At 46.0% G+C, this 22,988-nt stretch overlaps 1 protein-coding gene across 1 annotated transcript in view; it reads right to left on the bottom strand.

Annotated features, from left to right (window-relative positions):
- Positions 1-8,201: 8,201 nt before the first annotated feature.
- Positions 8,202-22,988, bottom strand: part of rtca (RNA 3'-terminal phosphate cyclase) — a 29,176-nt gene continuing 14,389 nt past the window's right edge. The window contains exons 6-11 of the mRNA XM_079505967.1: positions 22,880-22,988; positions 18,857-18,981; positions 18,684-18,742; positions 11,943-12,037; positions 10,184-10,288; positions 8,202-8,587 (exon numbers count right to left, since the gene is read on the bottom strand). The exon at positions 22,880-22,988 is cut by the window's right edge and continues 33 nt beyond it. Coding sequence (XP_079362093.1) covers positions 8,498-8,587; positions 10,184-10,288; positions 11,943-12,037; positions 18,684-18,742; positions 18,857-18,981; positions 22,880-22,988 — 583 coding nt within the window. The 3' untranslated portion in view covers positions 8,202-8,497. The remainder of the gene's footprint in view (positions 8,588-10,183; positions 10,289-11,942; positions 12,038-18,683; positions 18,743-18,856; positions 18,982-22,879) is intronic.

Genomic DNA, 22,988 nt, shown 5'->3' with positions numbered 1-22,988 from the left:
TCTGTCTGTCTGCCTGCCTGCCTGCTGTATGTATAACAATCACACCTGTGTGAAGTGAGGGGCGCTCTTATCATCAAGGGCCCCTGGGGATCCCCGGACGCCAAGGGCCCCTGGGGGTACCCGGACCTCAAGGGCCCCTGGGGGTCCCTGGGCCTCAAGGGCCCCACATGAAGTGACATGTAGATGAACGAGGTGTAATTACATGTCCCGTGCTTAAGATGGCACTGTTCCCACATCTCTGGGTCTAACATTTCCTTTTAATTGACAAGTTCAAGTGCTGTTGGCTCATTAATCGTCTTGTGTTCATTAATTATTCATCAGATCATGTGATATAATTGGTCCATTGATGTTGATTAATTAATTATTCATCAGATCATGCGATGTGATTGGTCCTGTGATGTTGGTCATCATTGTGTTGACCTTTCCCAGGCCCGCCTCCCTCATGAATACGTAATGAGCTGTGACGGGTTGGGTGTCGACTCGACTCCACCACAAACACCACAAGCAGTTTATTTTTTAAATGGTGAAAATAGCAGATCTACAAGCTCACAGCACGTTGCCATGCAACGTGCTGTGAGATTGTAGATCTGCTAGTTGCACTGCTTTTGTGTGTTGCTTCAAGATGTTCACCACAGACACAACCACAGACAGAGACACAGACTATAACTAAAAAACGTCATCGGATCGAGCAACAAGCGCTCCAAGGTTCTAGAGCGATGCGAACGGTTTTGTTATCATTAATCTCCGTCCTATTTATCAATCTCCGGCTTGGGCACTTGACCATGACCTTGGACGGAGAACTCCGCCCCGGGCCTCCAAGGTGATTTTAATTGGGTTGTCCACTCACAGTTAACAGTCTTTGTATTGAGTTTGTGCTTGAAATGTACTGTAATTCTGCAACTGTTAATACATATTTCAATCAATCAATCAATCAGTCCCACTAGGGAAAAACTAGGGGCACACAATCCATTGGAACTACTCCAGAACTACTCTGCCAGGGCTGGGAGCCTTCTGGTGCAGAACACACACAAGTTCAAACTCACACAGTTTAGAGAAGTTTCAATTAAACAAGTCAAATCTCCAAGAGACGCTTTAGAGAAAACATGAGTTATGGTGTGAACTGAGGTCTGTGGTTGTTTAGAAATGACTCACTCCCAATCTAAACTATGGAATGAACTTCCCATTGCAGTCAGAACTACAGACTCACTCCCAATCTAAACTATGGAATGAACTTCCCATTGCAGTCAGAACTACAGACTCACTCCCAATCTAAACTATGGAATGAACTTCCCATTACAGTCAGAACTACAGACTCACTCCCAATCTAAACTATGGAATGAACTTCCCATTACAGTCAGAACTACAGACTCACTCCCAATCTAAACTATGGAATGAACTTCCCATTGCAGTCAGAACTACAGACTCACTCCCAATCTAAACTATGGAATGAACTTCCCATTGCAGTCAGAACTACAGACTCACTCCCAATCTAAACTATGGAATGAACTTCCATTGCAGTCAGAACTACAGACTCACTCCCAATCTAAACTATGGAATGAACTTCCCATTGCAGTCAGAACTACAGACTCACTCCCATAAACTATGGAATGAACTTCCCATTGCAGTCAGAACTACAGACTCACTCCCAATCTAAACTATGGAATGAACTTCCCATTGCAGTCAGAACTACAGACTCACTCCCAATCTAAACTATGGAACGAACTTCCCATTGCAGTCAGAACTGCAGACTCACTCCCAATCTAAACTATGGAATGAACTTCCCATTGCAGTCAGAACTACAGACTCACTCCCAATCTAAACTATGGAATGAACTTCCCATTGCAGTCAGAACTGCAGACTCACTCCCAATCTAAACTATGGAATGAACTTCCCATTGCAGTCAGAACTACAGACCCACTCCCAATCTAAACTATGGAACGAACTTCCCATTGCAGTCAGAACTACAGACTCACTCCCAATCTAAACTATGGAAAGAACTTCCCATTGCAGTCAGAACTACAGACTCACTCCCAATCTAAACTATGAAATGAACTTCCCATTGCAGTCAGAACTCAGACTCACTCCCAATCTAAACTATGGAATGAACTTCCCATTGCAGTCAGAACTGCAGACTCACTCCCAATCTAAACTATGGAATGAACTTCCCATTGCAGTCAGAACTACAGACTCACTCCCAATCTAAACTATGGAATGAACTTCCCATTGCAGTCAGAACTGCAGACTCACTCCCAATCTAAACTATGGAATGAACTTCCCATTGCAGTCAGAACTACAGACTCACTCCCAATCTAAACTATGGAATGAACTTCCCATTGCAGTCAGAACTGCAGACTCACTCCCAATCTAAACTATGGAATGAACTTCCCATTGCAGTCAGAACTGCAGACTCACTCCCAATCTAAACTATGGAATGAACTTCCCATTGCAGTCAGAACTGCAAACTCACTCCCAATCTTCCGCCGTAGTCTGAAAACCCACCTTTTTAGACTCCATCATGGCCCGTAGCACTTACCCTAGCCCCTTAGATAGCACTTTATGTAGACTTAGATAGCATTTTATACAGACTTATAGCATGTTACGTAGATAGCACTAGAATAGCATTTGATGTAGTCATAGCACTTTATAGTATATATGTATAGTATAGTATAGTATAGTATAGTATAGTATAGTATAGTATAGTATAGTATAGTATAGTATAGTATAGCATGCCTATAGTATGTATAGTTTCATTATATAGATATTCCACTGTTACGTTCTTAGCTTACGCATGCTTCATGATAACTACTTGTTATGTATGTGATGTATTGCCATACTGTTCTTGCTTAATGTAAATCTCTCTGGATTAAGAGCGTTAAATTGTAAATTGTACATGGACTCTATTCTATAGGGTCTTTTAGCCCAAATGTTTTACTGGACCAGTGTCTAATTATCAATAAATCAATCAGTCATTGATGCACCTCACCCGCCCAGTGTGAAACAACTCAGCATCTTGTACAGAAGACATGAGTTCATGTTGTCGTCAATATGGACACTTGGTTTTCAAAAATCAACGATCTACAATCTCACAAAGCATTGCACTGTGACATGAAAACAACACAAGTTACATTACATTACATTACATTACAGTTACAAGTACAACAGCAAAAGAAAAGGAACACAAAAACAAACAAACAATCCCACCCACCCACCCCTCCCCCGGGACAAAATATGCCACAATACCAACCTAACCCTATACTAACCTAACCCTATACTAACCTATACCAACCTAACCCTATACTAACCTAACCCTATACTAACCTATACTAACCTAACCCTATACTAACCTAACCCTATACTAACCTATACCAACCTAACCCTATACTAACCTAACCCTATACTAACCTATACCAACCTAACCCTATACTAACCTAACCCTATACTAACCTATACCAACCTAACCCTATACTAACCTAACCCTATACTAACCTATACCAACCTAACCCTATACTAACCTAACCCTATACTAACCTATACCAACCTAACCCTATACTAACCTAACCCTATACTAACCTATACCAACCTAACCCTATACTAACCTAACCCTATACTAACCTATACCAACCTAACCCTATACTAACCTAACCCTATACTAACCTATACCAACCTAACCCTATACTAACCTAACCCTATACTAACCTATACCAACCTAACCCTATACTAACCTAACCCTATACTAACCTATACCAACCTAACCCTATACTAACCTAACCCTATACTAACCTATACCAACCTAACCCTATACCAACCTAACCCTATACTAACCTAACCCTATACTAACCTATACCAACCTAACCCTATACTAACCTAACCCTATACTAACCTATACCAACCTAACCCTATACTAACCTAACCCTATACTAACCTATACCAACCTAACCCAATACCAACCTAACCCTATACCAACCTAACCCTATACTAACCTAACCCTACACTACCCTATACCAACCTAACCCTATACCAACATAACCCTATACTAACCTAACCCTATACTAACCTAACCCTATACTACCCTATACCAACCTAACCCTATACCAACATAACCCTATACTAACCTAACCCTATACTAACCTAACCCTATACTACCCTATACCAACCTAACCCTATACTAACCTAACCCTATACTAACCTATACCAACCTAACCCTATACTAACCTAACCCTATACTAACCTAACCCTATACTACCCTATACTAACCTAACCCTATACTAACCTATACCAACCTAACCCTATACTAACCTAACCCTATACTAACCTAACCCTACACTACCCTATACCAACCTAACCCTATACCAACATAACCCTATACTAACCTAACCCAATACCAACCTAACCCTATACCAACCTAACCCAATACCACTGTGCAATAGGAAAATAAACTAAACATCCTTGACCAAATCTGCAATACTAGACCAAATATTAGTGTTTTCCTCTTTCGCTCTGTGTAAGAAAGATGATATCTAGAAAGGTCAAAGGTCAAAGACCATTGGCGAAATGAACCATGATAGTTAATGTGACTCTGAGTGTAACACATGGAACCAAATGGACCCTTAGGGGTCTGTGACTCTGAGTGTAACACATGTAACCAAATGGACCCTTACGGGTCTGTGACTCTGGGAGTAACACATGTAACCAAATGGACCCTTACGGGTCTGTGACTCTGGGAGTAACACATGTAACCAAATGGACCCTTAGGGGTCTGTGACTCTGAGTGTAACACATGTAACCAAATGGACCCTTACGGGTCTGTGACTCTGAGAGTAACACATGTAACCAAATGGACCCTTAGGGGTCTGTGACTCATGGCCCCTAACCCCAAGTGACTGACCTGCGATGAGTGATATCCAGACTCGGTGAGGAGCGCTGCTGGGAGGAACGGTCCAGTCGGTGTGTTCCTGACCGCTCCAGGTCAGAACCTCCGCCATGACGGACGGACGGGATGAATGGAGAGCGAGAAACGACGAGCCGAAAGGCTTCCCTCGGTTTCATCCTTTTAACACACCTTGTTTAGTAAGCTGTAGTCCAAACGGTAGGATCTAAACGGTTCCATGCAAACTGAGGGTACCAGAGTACTGGTACTGAGGGGACCAGTTTGCATGGACTGGTAACCTGTTACCAGTTTGACTGAAGCCGATTCCAAAAACAAACGCCTTCTAAATCTGTATTTTAGAAAATCTGTATTCTGAAAACCTTGACATATTTAACCAAAAAGAAAAATGAAAAGAAAAAAAGATGAAAAAAAGAAAAGTATGTTGCTACATCCTCTACATATAGACGGCACCAGAATGGCTTGCTGTCTTGAAAGGTATAGTTACAAAAAGCTGTTCCTTCCCACGATGGGTTAAAGTACAACACAGCTTGTGTTGTTCTGTCGTAGTTCAAAAATACTCAGTCAGTCAATAAACACATGAAGCTACAGTAAGTCTGGATGTTAAAATACTCAGTCAGTCAATAAACACATGAAGCTACAGTAAGTCTGGATGTTAAAATACTCAGTCAGTCAATAAACACATGAAGCTACAGTAAGTCTGGATGTTAAAATACTCAGTCAGTCAATAAACACATGAAGCTACAGTAAGTCTGGATGTTAAAATACTCAGTCAGTCAATAAACACATGAAGCTACAGTAAGTCTGGATGTTAAAATACTCAGTCAGTCAATAAACACATGAAGCTACAGTAAGTCTGGATGTTAAAATACTCAGTCAGTCAATAAACACATGAAGCTACAGTAAGTCTGGATGTTAAAATACTCAGTCAGTCAATAAACACATGAAGCTACAGTAAGTCTGGATGTTACGACGATGAGACAGAGAAACACCTCTAAGACCATCAGGTTCCATCTAGACGTAAATATCTGATCTATAAACACCTCTAAGACCATCAGGTTCCATCTAGACGTAAATATCTGATCTATAAACACCTCTACAGACCTGGTTCCATCTAGATGTAAATATCTGATCTGATGAACACAGACGTCTGGAAGGAAAACAACCAACACGTCCCGAAAGAAACTCCACCAAGACACACCGACTGGACGAGCACACGCACACACACACGGGGGGGGGTCAGGTTACATGGGTTTGGGTTTCAGGGTGTTCTTATATGGATCAGGTGGTTCCAAAAGGCTGTGTGTGTGTGTATGCGTGTGTGGTGTGTGTGTGCTCTGTGTGTGTGTGTGTCTGTGCATGTGTGTGTGTGTGTGTGTGCGCTCTCTGTGTGTGTGTGCATGCATGCACTCTGTGTGTGTGTGTGTGTGTGCGTGCGCTCTGTGTGTGTGTGTGTGTGCGCTCTCTGTGTGTGTGTGTGCGCGTGCGCTCTCTGTGTGTGTGTGTGTGCGTGCGTGCGCTCTCTGTGTGTGTGTGTGTGTGTGTGTTGTGTATCAGGTATAAGGTGTGAGTTTCCACAGACTCAGGGTCACTGCCTCCATTGATGCAGGTTTAAATTGACTTCCTGTTGTTTATAAATATATAAACATTTTTTATCATCATTTTTATCTCACGATTTTGTAACCCATTTTTCACCTCCCTCTGCCAACCTGGGGAGAGCAACGGACTGACCTCATGCTTCCTTCTATGCATGAGGAGTCCAAGCTGCTTCTTTTCACCTGACAGGATGGAGAGTTTCCCCGGCCGGACGTAGCGTGTGGAAGGAACACGTTATTCCAACCAGTTCCTTTCCCCTCCATCAGGCGCCCCGGCTGGCCAGGGGGAGGCAGTATAGACACCAGGCTTTTTGTGAGGGTACCTACCCTAGGGGACACGGGGAGAACATGTGAGGGTACCTACCCTAGGGGACCCGGGGAGAACATGTGAGGGTACCTAGTACCTACCCTAGGGGACACGGGGAGAACATGTGAGGGTACCTACCCTAGGGGACACGGGGAGAACATGTGAGGGTACCTACCCTAAGGGGGACACGGGGAGAACATGTGAGGGTACCTACCCTAGGGGACACGGGGAGAACATGTGAGGGTACCTAGTACCTACCCTAAGGGACACGGGGAGAACATGTGAGGGTACCTACCCTAGGGGCCACGGGAGAACCTGCGAGGGTACCTACCCTAGGGGACACGGGGAGAACATGTGAGGGTACCTACCCTAGGGGACACGGGGAGAACATGTGAGGGTACCTACCCTAGGGGCCACGGGGAGAACATGTGAGGGTACCTACCCTAGGGGACACGGGGAGAACATGTGAGGGTACCTACCCTAGGGGACACGGGGAGAACATGTGAGGGTACCTACCCTAGGGGACACGGGGAGAACATGTGAGGGTACCTACCCTAGGGGACACGGGGAGAACATGTCAGGGTACCTACCCTAGGGGACACGGGGAGAACATGTGAGGGTACCTACCCTAGGGGCCACGGGGAGAACATGTGAGGGTACCTACCCTAGGGGACACGGGGAGAACATGTGAGGGTACCTACCCTAGGGGACACGGGGAGAACATGTGAGGGTACCTACCCTAGGGGACACGGGGAGAACATGTGAGGGTACTTACCCTAGGGGACACTGGGAGAACATGTGAGGGTACCTACCCTAGGGGACACGGGGAGAACATGTGAGGGTACCTACCCTAGGGGACACGGGGAGAACATGTGAGGGTACCTACCCTAGGGGACACGGGGAGAACATGTGAGGGTACCTACCCTAGGGGACACGGGGAGAACATGTGAGGGTACCTACCCTAGGGGACACGGGGAGAACATGTGAGGGTACCTACCCTAGGGGACACGGGGAGAACATGTGAGGGTACCTACCCTAGGGGACACGGGGAGAACATGTGAGGGTACCTACCCTAGGGGACACGGGGAGAACATGTGAGGGTACCTACCCTAGGGGACACGGGGAGAACATATGAGGGTACCTACCCTAGGGGACACGGGGAGAACATGTGAGGGTACCTACCCTAGGGGACACGGGGAGAACATGTGAGGGTACCTACCCTAGGGTTGGAGTGTCCAGCGACCCGCAGCAAAATTTGATAGGCAACATTATGATGGTGTAACGCAACCACATGTGCATTAAAGCTATAGGACACACACAGACATTTCTTAGATAAACAGGACAATATTTTAAAATTAGTTTAAAACATCACGCTGAATACAAAACAAAGCAAACAATCTAACAACTTTGAATATTTTCATTTTTAATATCTTACAGTTTTTCATCTTTTAGAATTTTAACAGTTATGAATGTTTTGACAGTTTTGAATCTTTTTGACAGTTTTTAATCATTTTGACAGTTGTTCTTCTTTTTGACAGTTTTTCTTCTTTTTGACAGTTTTGAATCTTTGACAGTTTTTCATCTTTTTGACAGTTTTTCATCTTTTTGACAGTTTTTCATCTTTTGTACAGGCACAAACCCTGGGGTGAAGGAAGGTGGGAGGGGCTTGACACAGCCAATGAGACGGTCCAGTGTTGGCAGGGGGCGTGGCTACAGGTGAGGGTTGGTGACCCCTGACCCCTGGCATTCAATGATGTTACATCCAGGCTCGTCTTCACAGGAAGTGATCGTAAACCTGGCCTAAAAACACAGGAAGTGATCATAAACCTGGCCTAAAAACACAGGAAGTGATCATAAACCTGGCCTAAAAACACAGGAAGTGATCATAAACCTGGCCTAAAAACACAGGAAGTGATCATAAACCTGGCCTAAAAACACAGGAAGTGATCGTAAACCTGGCCTAAAGACACAGGAAGTGATCATAAACCTGGCCTAAAAACACAGGAAGTGATCATAAACCTGGCCTAAAAACACAGGAAGTGATCGTAAACCTGGCCTAAAAACACAGGAAGTGATCGTAAACCTGGCCTAAAAACACAGGAAGTGATCATAAACCTGGCCTAAAAACACAGGAAGTGATCGTAAACCTGGCCTAAAAACACAAAAACGAAATCACACCTGTGTGAACTGAGCGTTATTTCAGCTATTTTTACTCTAAACGGACATACAACAAAAACAAGTAATACCCCGAACGCCCAGGGTTATTTAATAACCTGGGGTTATTTAATCCATTAAATCAGAACGGCCAGCGATTTATAGCAGCGGAGCACATTTAACGACGGACCGGATGTTATCCCGGATGTAGCTGAAGTAGCTAAATGTAGCCAAAACACTCTAGAGGCGATCGACAACAACGGGAGGTATGATTAATTCTAACGTGACTAGCGACGGGACCGCGGTGGGCCGTCTGACACATAATCTTTTCTTAGAATTGGACAGAATGATTTAGATCAAGAGTTATTCACGTTTTAAGATTTCCGGTCTCGTCGGCTAAAATGGGGGCGGGAACATTTTCGATGACGTCCCACCGGAAATAACATAGAATGTTATTTATTAATACCTGGGTCATGTATAATATTAGGTTAGTATTAGTTAGTATTGTATTAGGTCAGTATTGGGTCAGTATTATAGTATTATACCTGGGTCAGGGGTCAGGGGACCTGGGTCATGTATAATATTAGGTTAGTATTAGTTAGTATTGTATTAGGTCAGTATTGGGTCAGTATTATAGTATTATACCTGGGTCAGGGGACCTGGGTCATGTATAATATTAGGTTAGTATTAGTTAGTATTGTATTAGGTCAGTATTGGGTCAGTATTATAGTATTATACCTGGGTCAGGGGTCAGGGGACCTGGGTCATGTATAATATTAGGTTAGTATTAGTTAGTATTGGGTCAGTATTATAGTATTATACCTGGGTCAGGGGTCAGGGGACCTGGGTCATGTATAATATTAGGTTAGTATTAGTTAGTATTGTATTAGGTCAGTATTGGGTCAGTATTATAGTATTATACCTGGGTCAGGGTTAGATATTAATACCTGGGTCATGTATAATATTAGGTCAGTATTGGGTCAGTATTATAGTATTATACCTGGGTCAGGGGTCAGGGGACCTGGGTCATGTATAATATTAATACCTGGGTCAGGGGTCAGGGGTCAGGGGACCTGGGTCATGTATAATATTAATACCTGGGTCATGTATAATATTAGGTTAGTATTAGTTAGTATTGTATTAGGTCAGTATTGGGTCAGTATTATAGTATTATACCTGGGTCAGGGGTCAGGGGACCTGGGTCAGGGGTCAGGGGACCTGGGTCATGTATAATATTAATACCTGGGTCAGCAGCTCAGCCACGTGTACAGCGGTCTGGGTGTGCAGCGTAACGGCTCCGGTTCGAATCCGAGACGTCCCCTTAGCCAGAGCCATGAAGATGATGAGCTGTGCACACACACACACACACACACACACACACACACACACACACACACACACACACACACACACACACACACACACACACACACACACACACACACACACACACACACACACACACACACACACACACACACACAGTCCTGTGTTGGATAACTAACTTATACTCACACTGAACCAGTTAGTCATTCCTCTCCAATGAGAGGCCTGCGTTTATTTTCTACATGCAGAGAGGTCGAGGGGCGACAGACAGAGGTCAGAGGTCGAGGGGCGACAGCCAGAGGTCAGAGGTCGAGGGGCGACAGACAGAGGTCAGAGGTCGAGGGGCGACAGCCAGAGGTCAGAGGTCGAGGGGCGACAGACAGAGGTCAGAGGTCGAGGGGCGACAGACAATGCGGACGCTGTCACACTTTGACTCAGTGTGGGCAGTGTTTGATTGATTGATTACTGCAGTGTAGGGAGAATGGGAGTGTTTGATTGATTGATTGATTACTCCATTGTAGGGAGAATATACGATACCAACTGTGGGTTTCTGTAAAGTGGGGGAAATGGAGTACTCTAATTATTATGTTTATGTGGATAATTGGTTGAATAATATGTGACACTTTTAATGTGTACAGTATGTGAAAAGTAATGTCTCTGGACACTGGGGGAATTAAATTCAGTGGCAGTGACAAGGTGAACTGCCTCAGGGTCCCAGTGACAAGGTGAACTGCCTCAGGGTCCCAGTGACAAGGTGAACTGCCTCAGGGTCCCAGTGACAAGGTGAACTGCCTCAGGGTCCCAGTGACAAGGTGAACTGCCTCAGGGTCCCAGTGACAAGGTGAACTGTCTCAGGGTCCCAGTGACAAGGTGAACTGTCTCAGGGTCCCAGTGACAAGGTGAACTGCCTCAGGGTCCCAGTGACAAGGTGAACTGTCTCAGGGTCCCAGTGACAAGGTGAACTGTCTCAGGGTCCCAGTGACAAGGTGAACTGCCTCAGGGTCCCAGTGACAAGGTGAACTGTCTCAGGGTCCCAGTGACAAGGTGAACTGTCTCAGGGTCCCAGTGACAAGGTGAACTGCCTCAGGGTCCCAGTGACAAGGTGAACTGCCTCAGGGTCCCAGTGACAAGGTGAACTGCCTCAGGGTCCCAGTGACAAGGTGAACTGCCTCAGGGTCCCAGTGACAAGGTGAACTGCCTCAGGGTCCCAGTGACAAGGTGAACTGTCTCAGGGTCCCAGTGACAAGGTGAACTGTCTCAGGGACCCAGTGACAAGGTGAACTGTCACAGGGTCCCAGTGACAAGGTGAACTGTCACAGGGTCCCAGTGACAAGGTGAACTGCCTCAGGGTCCCAGTGACCAGGTGAACTGTCACAGGGTCCCAGTGACAAGGTGAACTGCCTCAGGGTCCCAGTGACAAGGTGAACTGTCACAGGGTCCCAGTGACAAGGTGAACTGTCTCAGGGTCCCAGTGACAAGGTGAACTGTCTCAGGGACCCAGTGACAAGGTGAACTGTCTCAGGGTCCCAGTGACAAGGTGAACTGCCACAGGCGCGGAGTCCCGCGACATGGTCGTGGTGACTAACTAGACCTGGATTGTGCTGAGCTATTGTTCCATGCTACGCTACGCGACATGAGGGGTGTGTGTGCGTGCGTGCCGTGCGTGCGTGCGTACCTGGTCTTGTAGGAAGTCGTCTACACATCCATTGTGTTTGATGTTCTTCAGTAACATCTCAGCTGCTTCACCTCCAACCTTCTCTGCACTGACGCCTAGAATAATAATTATTATTATTATTAATAATTATAATGTAAACAACTCCAACCTTCTCTGCACTCACTCCTATAATATAAGGATCAATTTATAATGTACAATGTAGTCATTTATCAGACTCTCTTAATCCAGAGTGATTTACAGTAAGCAGAACAACACATGGTGATAAAATACATCACATACATAGAAATAGTCATCTAGGATCATAAGTAAGATAAGAACCTAACATCTGTCTAACAGTAGAATATCTATAATGAAACTATGAGTCTACACTATAGAGTTCTATGTCTACATCAAATGCTAAGTTGAGCCTGTAAGGTCATCGAGGCTAGTGTTGAGCCCAGACAAGACTTAGTTGTAAAATACGTTATGATCGCAGACAGACAGACAGTCCAAACTCAAGAACAAAGTTAAGCAAGATAAACCATGGATGACCAAGGGCCTTGAAAATGCATGTAAAAAGAAAAACACATGATATAGATTATACATGAAACATAGAACAAAGGAGGCAGAAAGTAGATATAAAACATATAACAATAAATTAATGAGTATTATAAGATATAAAAAGAAGGAATATTATCATAAACAATTGGAACAACACCGAAGTAACATCCAAGGTACATGGAAGATTCTGAATAGTATAATTAAAAAGGGCCAGGTAAGTAACAACTACCCAAATCATTTTATTAAAGATGACACTATTATAAATAATACCAAAGAAATAGCAAATTAATTTAATAACTTCTTTGTAAATGTCGGGCCTGCTCTTGCAAAAAACCAGAGCAAAAACCCAGAGCAGAGATAGTGAGGGTCTAGATGAAAGAACCCAGAGCAGAGAGATAGTGAGGGTCTAGATGAACCCAGAGCAGAGAGATAGTGAGGGTCTAGATGAACCCAGAGCAGAGAGATAGTGAGGGTCTAGATGAACCCAGAGCAGAGAGATAGTGAGGGTCTAGATGAACCCAGAGCAGAGAGATAGTGAGGGTCTAGATGAAAGAACCCAGAGCAGAGAGATAGTGAGGGTCTAGATGAACCCAGAGCAGAGAGATAGTGAGGGTCTAGATGAACCCAGAGCAGAGAGATAGTGAGGGTCTAGATGAACCCAGAGCAGAGAGATAGTGAGGGTCTAGATGAACCCAGAGCAGAGAGATAGTGAGGGTCTAGATGAACCCAGAGCAGAGAGATAGTGAGGGTCTAGATGAACCCAGAGCAGAGAGATAGTGAGAGTCTAGATGAACCCAGAGCAGAGAGATAGTGAGGGTCTAGATGAACCCAGAGCAGAGAGATAGTGAGGGTCTAGATGAACCCAGAGCAGAGAGATAGTGAGGGTCTAGATGAACCCAGAGCAGAGAGATAGTGAGGGTCTAGATGAACCCAGAGCAGAGAGATAGTGAGGGTCTAGATGAACCCAGAGCAGAGAGATAGTGAGGGTCTAGATGAACCCAGAGCAGAGAGATAGTGAGGGTCTAGATGAACCCAGAGCAGAGAGATAGTGAGGGTCTAGATGAACCCAGAGCAGAGAGATAGTGAGGGTCTAGATGAACCCAGAGCAGAGAGATAGTGAGGGTCTAGATGAACCCAGAGCAGAGAGATAGTGAGGGTCTAGATGAAAGAACCCAGAGCAGAGAGATAGTGAGGGTCTAGATGAAACCCAGAGCAGAGAGATAGTGAGGGTCTAGATGAACCCAGAGCAGAGAGATAGTGAGGGTCTAGATGAACCCAGAGCAGAGAGATAGTGAGGGTCTAGATGAACCCAGAGCAGAGAGATAGTGAGGGTCTAGATGAACCCAGAGCAGAGAGATAGTGAGGGTCTAGATGAACCCAGAGCAGAGAGATAGTGAGGGTCTAGATGAAACCCAGAGCAGAGAGATAGTGAGGGTCTAGATGAACCCAGAGCAGAGAGATAGTGAGGGTCTAGATGAACCCAGAGCAGAGAGATAGTGAGGGTCTAGATGAACCCAGAGCAGAGAGATAGTGAGGGTCTAGATGAACCCAGAGCAGAGAGATAGTGAGGGTCTAGATGAACCCAGAGCAGAGAGATAGTGAGGGTCTAGATGAACCCAGAGCAGAGAGATAGTGAGGGTCTAGATGAACCCAGAGCAGAGAGATAGTGAGGGTCTAGATGAAACCCAGAGCAGAGAGATAGTGAGGGTCTAGATGAACCCAGAGCAGAGAGATAGTGAGGGTCTAGATGAACCCAGAGCAGAGAGATAGTGAGGGTCTAGATGAACCCAGAGCAGAGAGATAGTGAGGGTCTAGATGAACCCAGAGCAGAGAGATAGTGAGGGTCTAGATGAACCCAGAGCAGAGATAGTGAGGGTCTAGATGAACCCAGAGCAGAGAGATAGTGAGGGTCTAGATGAACCCAGAGCAGAGAGATAGTGAGGGTCTAGATGAACCCAGAGCAGAGAGATAGTGAGGGTCTAGATGAAAGAACCCAGAGCAGAGAGATAGTGAGGGTCTAGATGAACCCAGAGCAGAGAGATAGTGAGGGTCTAGATGAACCCAGAGCAGAGAGATAGTGAGGGTCTAGATGAACCCAGAGCAGAGATAGTGAGGGTCTAGATGAACCCAGAGCAGAGAGATAGTGAGGGTCTAGATGAACCCAGAGCAGAGAGATAGTGAGGGTCTAGATGAACCCAGAGCAGAGAGATAGTGAGGGTCTAGATGAAAGAGTAATCAAACAGAATCCAAACTCGATCTTCATCAGGATTGTAAACGAAAGTGAAATCCTGGAGATTGTCCAGAAGCTCAAAAATAAGAAGTCAACAGACTGTACTGACATAGATATGGCACTAATTAGACACCATAAATTGTATAGTTGCACCATTCACATATATCTGCAATCAATCATTTTTAACTGGGGTCTTCCTAAACAGCATGAAGACTTCTAAAGTAGTTCCTATATTCAAAAATGGAGACAAATATAACTTCACAAACTACCAACCTATCTCTCTGCTGTCATAATTCTCAAAAATTCTAGAAAAACTGTTTGTGCAAAGGCTTGATAACTTCATAGAAAAACACAATTTATTAAGCAGTCACCAGTATGGTTTTAGATCAAACAGGTCCACCTCTATGGCAGTCACAGAATTGGTAGAACATATATCTACAGACAATAATGAATATACTGTAGGGGTTTTTATTGATCTGAGCAAGGCATTTGACCCCATACATCATGGCCTGCTCCTAAACAAAATGGAAAGATACGGTATTCGAGGAACTGCAAATTCATGGCTAGAGAGCTACCTCAGCAACAGACAACAGTATGTAAGTATGAATAATGTTGATTCTGAAAAACAAAACATCTCATATGGAGTCCCACAAGGCTCTGTACTTGGGACCAAACTGTTCATAATGTACATAAATGATATATGTGAAATATTGGAAAACTTAAATTGCGTTTTGTTCGCGGATGACACAAGTCTGTACTGCACAGGGGGGAGCCTCGAGCAGCTCCTGGACACAGTAGAAAACGAGCTTATAACTCTGAAAAAATTGTTTGATATTAATAAACTGTCAGATCTGAACGAACACCTCTCAGGGCAGCTGAAAGGAAGTGGCACAAGACAAAGCGACCAGATGATCTCTCCCACTTTCATTCACTCCTCTCTGCCTTCTCCCTCTCACTAACCACCGCTAAAACCTCCTTCTACCACACCAAAATCCAATCCTGCACTTCTAACCCAAGGAAACTCTTCTCCACTTTCTCCTCCCTCCTTAAACCCCCTCCCCCCACTCAACCCTCATCCCTCACCGCGGAGGCCTTTGCCAACTACTTCGAAAAGAAGGTTGATGATATCAGTAGCTCCTTTACCCCCCTCCCCCATAAAGAAGCACTCGACTCAACCAATGCTAACCATAACATACCATGCATGTCCTCCTTCTCTCCTCTATCCCCAGATGAGGTCCTGAAACTAGTCACATCCACTAGACCTACCACCTGTCCTCTCGACCCCGCCCCGTCTCCAATCTTCCAGACCATCGCACCTGACTTGCTCCCCTTCATCACTTCCATTATCAACACCTCAGTAACCTCAGGCTGCGTCCCATCTGCCTTCAAGTCAGCCAGGGTATCACCACTCCTCAAAAAACCAACTCTTGACCCCTCAGATGTCAAGAACTACAGACCGGTATCACTCCTTTCCTTTCTTTCCAAAACCCTTGAACGTGTTGTCTCTAACCAGCTTTCTCTCCATCTCTCAGAGAACAACCTACTGGATCCCAACCAGTCAGGATTCAAGAAGGCACACTCCACGGAAACTGCACTCCTCGCAGTCACAGAAGCACTACATGCTGCCCAGGCTGCTTCCCACTCTGCAGTCCTGATTCTCCTAGACCTATCGGCGGCATTTGACACAGTGAACCACCAGCTGCTCCTAGGCACCCTAGCTGATCTAGGCATAGGCGGGACGGCGCTGAAGTGGTTCTCCTCCTACCTCTCTGACCGGACTTACCAGGTTTCTTGGAAAGGTTTGCTATCACCCCCCCGCACCCTCCAAACTGGGGTCCCACAGGGATCTGTACTTGGTCCCCTCCTCTTCTCACTGTACACTAAATCCCTTGGCACCATCATCTCTGCTCACAATATATCCTATCACTGCTATGCCGATGACACACAACTGTTTCTATCCTTCCCCCCCTCTGCCACCCAGGTAGAAGAGCGCATCACTGCATGCCTGGCTGACATCTCACAGTGGATGTCTTCCAACCACCTCAAGCTGAACCCAGACAAGACTGAGCTTCTGTTCTTCCCAGCTAAGTCCTGCCCTATGCGGGAGCTAACTATCTCCGTAGACAACGCCCTGGTAAAGTCTGTCCCGACAGCCAGGAACCTTGGTGTTGTCCTGGACAGTCAGCTCTCGTTCAAAACACACATCACAGCTGTTACTAGATCCTGTAGGTTTACACTCTACAACATACGACGAATTAGACCGTTCCTCACCCAGGAGTCAGCCCAGCTCCTAATCCAGACAACAGTCTTGTCAAAACTTGACTATTGCAACTCCCTCCTTACTGGCCTACCGGCATGTGCACTTAAGCCCCTCCAACTGATCCAAAATGCCGCAGCACGCTTGGTCTTCAACCAGCCAAAATTCTCACACGTCTCCCCCCTTCTCCGCTCGCTCCATTGGCTCCCGGTCGCTGCCCGCACAGAATACAAAACTCTGATGCTGGCATTCAAAGCAACCAAAGGCATGGCCCCCCCATATCTCACAAGTATGATCGTACCCTACAAACCCTCCCGCTCACTCAGATCAGCCAACGCAGGGAAGCTGGAGGTACCTTCACTAAAAACGCCGGGACAACGCTCCACACGTCCCAAACTCTTCTCCCTTCTGGCTCCAAAACTATGGAATGCACTTCCCATTGCAATCAGAACTGCAGCCTCACTCCCAATCTTCCGCCGTAGTCTGAAAACCCACCTCTTCAGACTCCACCATGGCCCGTAGCACTTGCCCTAGCCTAGCCCCTTAGATAGCACATTATGTAGACTTAGATAGTATTTTAAACAGACTTATAGCTTGTTATGTAGACAGCTCTAGAATTGCACTTTATGTAGTCATAGCACTTTATAGTACACATGTATAATATATTATATAGTATAGTATGTATAGTTTACATAGATACTCCACTGTTACGTTCTTAGTTTACGCATGATTCATGATAACTACTTTTTATACATGTGATGTATGCCATGCTTTTTGTTTTTGCTTAATGTAAGTCGCTCTGGATTAAGAGCGTCTGCTAAATGCCTAAATTGTAAATTGTAAATTGTCACTAAACTTAAGCAAAACTAAATTCATCATCTTTGGAAACAGGAAAATAGACAAACACATCAAAATCAAGTTCGCTGATGTCGAAATCGAACAAGTACAAGACAGTAAATTCTTAGGAATTATAATTGACAACAAACTTAACTGGCATACACACACACAATTTAAGAACCAAAATCTCTAAAACTATCGCAATACTGTATAAGATGAAACCCATTTTGGACCAGAAATCACTTTCTGTATATATATACTTACTGTATTGCTCCCTCGTACTTCCGCACATCAGTTATTGTGTGGAAGTATGGGGGAGCAACTATAAATCAAACATCAACCCCATATTTCTTCTCCAAAAGAAAGCAATCCGAATTATACGCACCAACTTATTACGCACCAACAAATCCACTTTTTATTCAGTCACACACCCTAAAATTGCATGATCTGGTAGACCTCTCAACAGCAGTTATAATGTATAAAGCACATAACAGACTGCTTCCGCCCTGTGTCCAGGAGTTGTTCGAGGCTCGAGAGAGCAGGTACAATCTTAGGGGATTCGGCATATTCAGGGGGACTAAGGCTAGAACCAACAAAAAAGCGAGATGTCCTGAGACAGACAGACAGACAGACAGACAGACAGACAGACAGACAGACAGACAGACAGACAGACAGGTGGTCAGACAGACAGGTGGTCAGACAGACAGACAGACAGACAGACAGACAGACAGACAGACAGACAGACAGACAGACAGACAGGTGGTCAGACAGACAGACAGACAGACAGACAGACAGACAGACAGACAGACAGACAGACAGACAGACAGACAGACAGACAGACAGACAGACAGACAGACAGACAGACAGACAGACAGACCTCTCTTCCCCAGAGCTGATCCAGCGAACAGACATCCGGTGGAGGATTCAGCGACGATTCTATAAATAATAATGAAATATATTCTATAAATAGTACAATTTAAACATGAAAACATGAAGGGTGTGTGCGTGTGCGTGTGTGCGTGTGTGTGCGTGTGTGTGTGTGTGCGTTACATAATGCCGTTCCCGTTCCCGTGTGCGTGTGTCTTCTCCTCCTGAACAGCTGTGATGTTCACCTCCACGTCTTTAATGTTCCTCCTGATGATCCTGACCGCTGAGGAGGACATCTCTGAGGCTAGCTACACACGCACACGCACACGCACGCACATGCACGCACGCACGCACGCACGCACACACACACACACACGCACACGCACGCACATGCACGCACGCACGCACGCACGCACACACACACACACACGCACACACACGCACACGCACGCACATGCACGCACATGCACGCACGCACGCACACACACACACGCACACACACACACGCACACACACGCACACACACGCACACGCACGCACATGCACGCACGCACGCACGCACGCACACACACACACACACGCACACACACGCACACGCACGCACATGCACGCACGCACGCACGCACGCACACACACACACACACGCACACGCACACGCACACACACACACACACACACGCACACGCGCACACACACACACGCACGCACGCACGCACGCACGCACGCACGCACGCACGCACGCACTAACATTAGATACATTAAAAGTGCATGATTTCTTTGTATATTTAAGCTATTTGTTGCCATATCTGCACTTTGTGATTATGATGCCTGAAAAGGCAAACAGAAATTATTATTATTATACTGAATATAATAATTATATATTTTCCAAAAGTTCAAATTCAATCGTAAATAGCAATTATTTGTGTGACAAATAATCGTCAAGTTAAATTTGTAATTGTGACGGACTGCTGGGCGAGCGCTGGCGCTTTAGCATGGGGGGTCAGATCAACATATGGAATGAATTCTGTACTGGCCATATATGGAGCGTGTCTTCAGTGTACAGGGTTTGATGAGGTCAGATCAACAGTATGTCAGAACAGGTCAGCTCCATATATGGAGATCTAAGGGTTTGACGTCAGATTTAGAGTTGCTGGCCGGCTCCATATATGCAGATCATGATGATCCAGTCTTCTCCATGTGTGGTTATCCAGGGTTTGATGAGGTCAGTGTTGTGATCTTCATATATGGAGCTGGCCTGTTCTGACATCACAACCAGGGCAGGAATTTCACGGCGGCCACGGCGGCCATGGCCGTCGTTGCCCCTCTCTTTGGCCGTGTGCCCCTCGAAAAATGATATGCCCATACGGCCACAGTGGCCGTGGTGCCCCGACCGGCGCCCACAGCAGTTCATTTTACCGTTTTTCCTCTGCGCAATTTTACAGTCATTACGGTAACCAATGTTCCACAAACGTCTCGCGCAGAACAAATCTGTGTAGCGCACATGAACACCAAATACACTACACTATATTTGTGTATTGTAGTTGTGTTGCCATTTGCCAAGTGGTTTGATTATTTTGCGTTACTTTGCCTTAATAATAAACTACCCCCGCTGGTGGTCATGATATACTGCGTGAGCCACGCATGTTTTACAGTTGAACAATATTGAGCTAGTCGGGTGCAAACATAGTATTCTACCTCTTTCCCTGTGCAGTCCTCCTGCTGCGTGTCTGTCCCTGTGCAGTCCTCCTAGCCTGGCTAATAAGCCAGACTAATATCACACAACACTGTCGCGGTATATCAGTCTGGGCTGGCTCCACTTGGATTTCATTTCCCGGGGGGCGGGTTCAAACATTTTCTCTTTGACGCAATTGGTCAGAGCTACTGTCAGTCAAAAGTCTCAAGCATTGAACGTCACTGTACCAAAGCCCGCCCATATTGCATACCGTGTCCCGATTGGTCCGACCTGTTCTCGATTGTAGGAAAGAGGCGTGCTACTGAGCCTCGCCAGACCGAAATCCGCTGGTAGGCAACTTTTTTTTGCCAACGGTTGATTCGGTCTGGTTTATTAACCAGGCTACAGTCCTCCTGCTGCGTGTCTTTCCCTGTGCAGTCCTCCTGCTGCGTGTCTTTCCCTGTGCAGTCCTCCTGCTGCGTGTCTTTCCCTGTGCAGTCCTCCTGCTGCGTGTCTTTTTGTTTTATTGTTCCAAATAAATTATTCCATCTGAAAAGTCCTTTAAGCGACAGCTTCCAACAACAACAACACAAGACGCTAACTGAAGTTGTGATCATGTTAAAAAAAAGAAAAGAAAAACATCCACTCGTCTCAACCCATGCACAGCTGGGCATGCAGCGTTGTCTCTCACTCTATCGCCTGTAGTCAATTAAACATCGTTAAGCTTCCCAATTTAACAAACTACACTACAACAGAAAGTGTATATAACATTTTGAATCTCTATACAGAGCTTAAAATGAACTGAAACAACTGCAGCAGTGAGTGACATGAGGTATTTGTTTTTTCCTTAGACAATTTAATGCAGACATAGGCCTGTACTTCTGTGTCTGAATGGGAAAATCTTATTTCTGTGTTATTCAATATATTAATTTAGCACAAAATATAGGCTTTTCTAAAGTTATGTAGGCTGTCATTGTATTTTCTGTGAATTAACTCACATGCAGTTTAACCCAGCGATTCTCAGCCATTTTAATTTCAAGGACCCCCACATTAAATCTGAATTAGCTTATAGGCCCTAGGGTGACAGGGTCCTAGGCCCTAGGGTGACAGGGTCCTAGGCCCTAGGGTGACAGGGTCCTAGGCCCTAGGGTGACAGGGTCCTAGGCCCTAGGGTGACAGGGTCCTAGGCCCTAGGGTGACAGGGTCCTAGGCCCTAGGGTGACAGGGTTCTAGGCCCTAGGGTGACAGGGTCCTAGGCCCTAGGGTGACAGGGTCCTAGGCCCTAGGGTGACAGGGTCCTAGGCCATAGGGTGACAGGGTCCTAGGCCCTAGGGTGACAGGGTCCTAGGCCCTAGGGTGACAGGGTCCTAGGCCCTAGGGTGACAGGGTCCTAGGCCCTATAGGGTGACAGGGTCCTAGGCCCTAGGGTGACAGGATCCTAGGCCCTAGGGTGACAGGGTCCTAGGCCCTAGGGTGACAGGGTCCTAGGCCCTAGGGTGACAGGGTCCTAGGCCCTAGGGTGACAGGGTCCTAGGCCCTAGGGTGACAGGGTCCTAGGCCCTATAGGGTGACAGGGTCCTAGGCCCTAGGGTGACAGGGTCCTAGGCCCTAGGGTGACAGGGTCCTAGGCCCTAGGGTGACAGGGTCCTAGGCCCTAGGGTGACAGGGTCCTAGGCCCTAGGGTGACAGGGTCCTAGGCCCTAGGGTGACAGGGTCCTAGGCCCTATAGGGTGACAGGGTCCTAGGCCCTAGGGTGACAGGGTCCTAGGCCCTAGGGTGACAGGGTCCTAGGCCCTAGGGTGACAGGGTCCTAGGCCCTAGGGTGACAGGGTCCTAGGCCCTATAGGGTGACAGGGTCCTAGGCCCTAGGGTGACAGGGTCCTAGGCCCTAGGGTGACAGGGTCCTAGGCCCTAGGGTGACAGGGTCCTAGGCCCTAGGGTGACAGGGTCCTAGGCCCTAGGGTGACAGGGTCCTAGGCCCTAGGGTGACAGGGTCCTAGGCCCTAGGGTGACAGGGTCCTAGGCCATTTCATTATGATTTTCATCTCTGGACTGGGACCCCAATACATGCCACAGACATGTTTACAATATTTTACAACAGTAGCTACTCATATTTTGTTATTTAAAGCGGTGATTATTTATTTAAGAAGCACTGTTCTGAACCAGCCTTGAAATAAAAATAAAAATGTAATCATCCTTAACTTTTAAGCTAAAATAATTATGACCGGGGACTTAAAATCATTGTTTTAATTGATGGCCTTCATGCCCTGGCACTTGGCCTTGTGCCCTCAAAAAGTTGACCACACTAAAGGCCAAGTGGCCTTGACCCTAAAAGGATGAAATTCCAGGCCTGATCACAACACTCCATATTTGGGCGTGCCTGACACAGGCCTGTTCTTTTTTTTTTAAATTATTATCTTTTATTTACTTTTAACATTTCATTTACATACAGTTATAAAATGCAACCTATAAATAAATACATTTCCTAACTAAACATTCCCGACCCTTCCTAGTACAAGAAACTAAGGTCAAACCTTGAGTGGCAGGACTCCGGCGACGAACGAGCGTCCGTAGATACGAGTGATGTTTCCTCTGGTTGTCATGACGACGGGACTGAGCTCTTTGATTGGACGAACCGTCACC

The sequence above is a fragment of the Electrona antarctica genome, assembly GCF_951216825.1.
Source record: "Electrona antarctica genome assembly, chromosome: 7".
NCBI classification, from domain to species: domain Eukaryota; kingdom Metazoa; phylum Chordata; class Actinopteri; order Myctophiformes; family Myctophidae; genus Electrona; species Electrona antarctica.
This window is presented reverse-complemented; position numbering and strand designations above follow the sequence as displayed.